The 5,412-nt window shown below is 67.0% G+C and overlaps 1 protein-coding gene across 1 annotated transcript; it reads right to left on the bottom strand.

The window, feature by feature from the left end:
- Positions 1-1,938: 1,938 nt before the first annotated feature.
- Positions 1,939-5,029, bottom strand: LOC111761678 (paraneoplastic antigen Ma6E). The gene has a single exon (XM_058292278.1). The coding sequence runs from the start codon at positions 4,980-4,982 to the stop codon at positions 2,793-2,795; it is 2,190 nt and encodes a 729-aa protein (XP_058148261.1). The 5' UTR covers positions 4,983-5,029; the 3' UTR covers positions 1,939-2,792.
- Positions 5,030-5,412: the final 383 nt, after the last annotated feature.

Raw genomic sequence — 5,412 nt, 5'->3', positions numbered from 1 at the left:
AGAGCCGTGAGCGCAAGGCTTCTGCTCTCCCTTTTTTGGCCAGGTGGAGTCTTGGCTCTGATAGTGCCCCCACGGGACTGGCCGCCAGGTGCAGGGGTGGAGTGGCAGGAGCCGCTGCTGCCAGCGCCATGGAAAGCAGCGTGGAGGGTACGGGGCACGGAGGTCAGCCCTGTGCAGCGAGCAGGTGGGCGTGGGCCAGGACGCCCAGGTCTGCCGCTTGGGAAGGAGGTGAGGGCGTTGTGTTCAGCAGAGCCAGGTGCCCCAGGGCTCCTCAGGGCATCTGCGTCACTGGGAGCCGGGACAGCACTTGTGTCCCCAGGCCCAGCAAGGCCCACGGTGGGGTTGGGGCAATAGGCTGAGCTGCAGGGCCCACGGCTGGGGCCTCAGAAGCTCCCTGCATTGGGTGGGGGCAGCCTGGCCCTCGGCGTCACCCTCCCCACACCCTGGCTTGAGGCCTTCAAGGAATAAAAGATCCACCAACCAGCCCACACACACACTCACACGCATTCTCACACACACACCACAGTCACACACACATTCACATGTACATGTTACCGTGTACACACTCACACACTCACACATCACACACCCCCAAACTCATTCATCCGTACACCCTCTGTATTCACTCACCCACTCACACATTCACACCCGTACACAAATGGGCACATTCACACTCACACAGTCACACCACATTCACTGGCACACACACGTTCACTCATACACTCACACATGCTCACACTCACACTGTCACTCATCACATTCGCACACATTTATTCGCGCACACACTCTTTCCTGCATTCTCCCACAGCCACACACTCAAGGCCTCATACACGCAGTCACACCTGCTTAGGGAGAACAGTTCGACCCCAGCCCCGGGCGGCCCCTGCGGCTGGGGCAGGTGGCCTCTGAGTTCCGCGCCTGGCTCGGGGCTGCTGCTTTGGGGACAGTGTGTGTCCTCGGTGGCCTGGGGGGTCCAGGGCTCAATCTTCACAAACAGAGCGGGACGCCCGTGGGCACCGACAAAGCACAGCCCGAGGGTCGCTGGGCATTTGCAGGTCACACTCCTGCCCCCACCCGCCTCTGCAGGAAGGGGCCCTGCCGCTGGCATCCACCTCCCAGAGGCTCTGTCCCCCTTCCCCGCGGGGTGGGGGCCCCGGGCTGAGAGCAGAGGGGCGAGAGGATGAAGGTGGCGACGTGTCCCCGCTCCTCACCCGAGCGCGACCCTCCAGGGACACCCCCAGCCACAGGCCCAGGCGGGGACCTCCGAAGTCGGCGGCATCCTCCACCCCAGGCTGGTGCCCTCTGTGGGTGGCACCAAGGGCCCAGCGGGTGCTGCCAGGACACAGGGCCTGGCCGCTGGGAATGGGGTCCCTGCCAGCAGCCTGCACCTCCCCGCCCGCCTCCAGCTGTCCCCGAGGCCTGGGAGGTGGCTCCTCAGAGCCGGATAGGGGTGGGGGAGCGGGAGGGGCTGTCCCGGCCTGGGGAGCAGCTGGTCCGTGCAGGACTCATGATGGAGGACAGCCTTGCCCCACACCCTCCCCTCCACCCCGAGACTCTGCCACCCCGCCAGCCGGGAACTGGGAGCCTCTCGCCCACACCCGGAGCCCCAAATAGCCCCAGCAGCTTGCAGGGGGCACGACGGGGGCACTTGAGCACGAGGTGCCTCTGACCTCACCTGGACGCCCTGACCGCACGGCGCAGGGGCTGCTCCTAGCCCCTCTGGCTGCTGCCCACCGGCCCTCGCTCTCCCCTCCTCGTCTTGCCCACTTCTTTCAGGGAGGCTCCCAGGGCCATCACCCCCACCCACCAGCTCCGTCCAGCTCCCTCCGCCTATGACACCCCACAGCCCCTCACCACCCTGCCCCTCCACACCCACGGCCCCCACCCCTTCCCCAGCAGAGCCGCCCTCCACTTCCCACAGCAGAAGCGAGGCTCGGCTGACACACTCAATGAACTTTATTGAAGAGAAACATTTTCTGGAACCATTTAGAAGGAATTACAACACAGAACTTGGAACTGCCACTACTGGCCACAGGTCCCGGCGCATCCCCTCCCCCCAGGGTTGCCAACGGGGGCTTCAGCCGCCCCCCACTTCGCGGCCTCCAGGCACCTTCTCCCTTCCCAAGGGCCCCGGGACGTGCCTCCCATGGAGACAAGGGTCCCTGGCTACATGCACAGCCACGGGACATCACAGGCACGCTGGGAAGCACAGCAGAGAACATCACCACGTTGAGGAAACTGAGTCACAAGTGACAACGGGGTGGAATTTAAGCACAGTCCCCGTGGAGCTTCCCGCAGCCCTGGACCCGGTCTGTCCTTCCTTCCCGCTCAGGAGGGGGACTCAGCCAGCCCCTCGCCCATCCTTCCCGCTGTCTTCTGGGACTCCGGGAACAGCTGCTCAGAGGACACACACGTCTCCACAATCGAGGACTCCAGCCGCCTGCAGGCACCCGGGAGAGCAGGGCTGAGCCCCCCACAGGGACGCTGGTGGGGGTAGGAGCTGGCTTGACTCGGGGTGACAGTCCACTGGGGTGCGGGTGGCAGACGTGCGGAAGTGCCCTTGGTCCGGGCCGGGGTGGGGGTGAGGGTGGGGGGCTGGCTGCTCAGGAGGGCTTCCAGGCAGGCTGCCCAGTGGGTGGGACGGGGGCTGCTTGGAGGGGCCGCAAGGGGGGGCAGCCCCTCTCTGGATTCAGTGGGGAACGTGGTCATCTGGGCCCCTCGGATGGGCTGAGGGTGGTGGCTGGGGCCCCTGGGGGGAGGTGGGGGACCCGGGGGCCCTGGGCCATCAGGGCCTACTTGCCCAAGGGGGACATGGGGCCGCTCACCTCCCCAGCCCCGCCCACGTTTCCCGCCTCCTCTCCAGGGGGATCCTCGGCCCCCTGGGCTCCTGCTGGGGCAAGGTGCTCGGGTCCACGGCCAGGACCTCCTGGGCCGGCCCCAGGAGCACTGCCCAGTGGGGGCGGGCCAGGGTCCCCGCTGACACCAGGGGCCTCTGCGGGCCCTGCCTGACCGGTGCGCACAAGGGCAGGGGCATTTCCATCCTCCTGAGTGGCAGCAGTGGCCTCAGTGGCAGCGGCGGCCTTGGTGGCAGGGCCAGCTCTAGGGGCAGCACTGGCAGCCTCTCCCGGGGCAGCCCCTGCAGCCTCTCCCGGGGCAGCCCCTGCATCCTCTCCCAGGGCAGCGACAGGCTGGCCGGTACCCGGGGCTCCCCCGGCACCCTGGGGCCCTTCTCCCCGGCGGCCCCGCTCGCTCCTCGCCAGGGTGGCCTCCCAGGCCTCGGCCTCGCGCACGAGCCGGAGCAGCCCCACGAAGCCAGGGGGCCTCCTCTCCACCCGCAGCCTCTGCAGCTTGCTCTGCAGCGTCGCGCTGGGCCGGGCTCGCATCAGCACCTGCCGGGCGCGCACCTGGTCGGCGATGGCAGGGTGGATGGCCCCCTTCTCCATGGCCGCCTGCAGCAGGCCCTCCAGGCGCATCACGTAGGCAAAGAGGCTCTCCTGGGGCCGCTGGCAGCAGGTGAGGAACTTGAGCCGCGCCGTCATGCGCGTGTCCTTGTTCCCAAACACCTGCGCTAAGGCGCCCAGGCAGTCGTGCGCACTGAGCTCGGGGTTCTCCGCCAGGAGGCCGCCCGTGAGATCCAGCGCAGGCCCGCTCAAGCTCTCCACCAGCCGCCGCCGCCTCTCCCGCTCCGAGACGTGGCGCCACAGGTTCAGCATGTCCTTGGCGTGGTCCAGCCAGCCCTCGAAGGACTCCTCCCCGTGGCCCGGCTCTGGCCTCCCGGAAAAGCGTCTCAGCTCCTGGTAGGTCATGCTTTCCAGCAGAGGATGCAGGGCCCGCCTCCATCGCTCAGCCCAGCCGCCAGCCTCCCCTGCGGCGCCAGCCTCCCCTGCGGCGCCAGCCTCCCCTGCGGCCCCAGCCTCCCCTGCGGCCCCAGCCTCCCCTGCTGCTCCTGCCTCATTCGCAGCTTCTGCCACATCTGCAATTATCACACCTGCAGCTCTGGCTGCACCTGCAGCTTCTCCAGCACCTGCAGCTCCTCCCGCACCTGCAATTGCCCCACCTGCGGTTCCTGCCACACCTGCAATTGCCCCACCTGTAACTCCTGCCTCGCCTTCAGCGCCTGCCTCATTTGCTGCTCCTGCCACATCTGCCAATGCCACATCTGCAGCTCCTGCCTCACTTGCAGTTCCTGTCACATCTGCTCTTGTCACATATTTGGCTCTGGCCTCACCTGGGGCTCTGGCCTCACCTGGGGCTCCTACCACATCTGCAATTGCCACACCTGTAGCTTCCGCCTCACCTGCAGAACCTGCCTCACCTGTCACATCTACAATTGCCACACCTGCCTCACCTGCCCCACCTGCAGCACCTGGTACATCTGCAGCACCTGTCCCATCTACAATCGCCTCACCTGCCTCACCTGCCCCACCTGCCATTGCCCCACCTGCAGAACCTGCCCCATCTGCAATTATCAAAACTGTGGCTGCTGCCTCACCTGCACCTCCTGCCTCACCTGCACCTCCTGCCTCACCTGCAGCCCCTAATACAACCTCAGCTCCCACCTCACTGCCAATTCCTGCCTGACCTCTGGTTCCTGCCACACCTGCAGCTCCTGCCACACCTGCAGCTCCAGCAACTGCTTGCCCCTGGGACTGAAGTGGGTGAGTGAGTGCTCCCTGTAACTCGCCGTGAGGGACCTGGAGCAGGTAGATGACAGCCCAGGGTCCCCCCTTGCCCGGTATTTTCCGCGGGATCAAACGTCCGTTCAAGTCCTCAGCGAATTCGATCAAGGCGCCCCTGGCCCCGAGCTGCCTATTGAAGACGTGGCCGAGCACTCGGTACCTGCCCAGGGGCCCCAGGGCTGCGTGCACGGCCTCCTGGAAGTCCTCCTCCTCGCAGTCCTCCGGGACGCCCAGGATCAGCAGCGAGCGCTGCGCGTTCACGCCCATCCACCTGCACCAATCCCGCAGCATCGCCTGCGCCATGGCCCCGGATCTGGGCTGAGCCGGGCGCGATCGGATCGGTCTCCGCCGCCTGCGAATGCCAAAGGGAGAGAGGGGTGTTCGCGCCGGGGCCCCGCCCCTCCCTCTGCTTGAGCTCTGAGCCCCGGTCCACAACCCGCAACGGCAGCTGGAGTCGCTCCCTGCACCCCTACTCTCGCGGCCCGCGGCCCGGAGACCACTATTTGCCTTGGAGGAAGACCTCCGATCCGAGTGGAGGGGCTGAAGCCCCTCTCTCCTTCACCTGCATCCGTGGGGCGGGGAGCCTCCCCCCCCCCTCCCCCGCGACGCGCAGCCATCCCCTACCCCGTCCCCTGCAGCCGAGAGCTCCCCACTCCCCCGCATATGAGGGCCCGGTTGGGAGCCCCTTCTGGCGCCCCCACCTCGGCTCTGCAGCCGGGAGCCCCTCTGGCGC

The sequence above is a fragment of the Dasypus novemcinctus genome, chromosome X (assembly GCF_030445035.2).
Source record: "Dasypus novemcinctus isolate mDasNov1 chromosome X, mDasNov1.1.hap2, whole genome shotgun sequence".
NCBI lineage: Eukaryota > Metazoa > Chordata > Mammalia > Cingulata > Dasypodidae > Dasypus > Dasypus novemcinctus.
This window is presented reverse-complemented; position numbering and strand designations above follow the sequence as displayed.

Excerpts from the sequence above, each read along its gene's own strand:
- LOC111761678 (XM_058292278.1), bottom strand. The coding sequence starts at position 4,982 with ATGGCGCAGGCGATGCTGCGGGATTGGTGCAGGTGGATGGGCGTGAAC.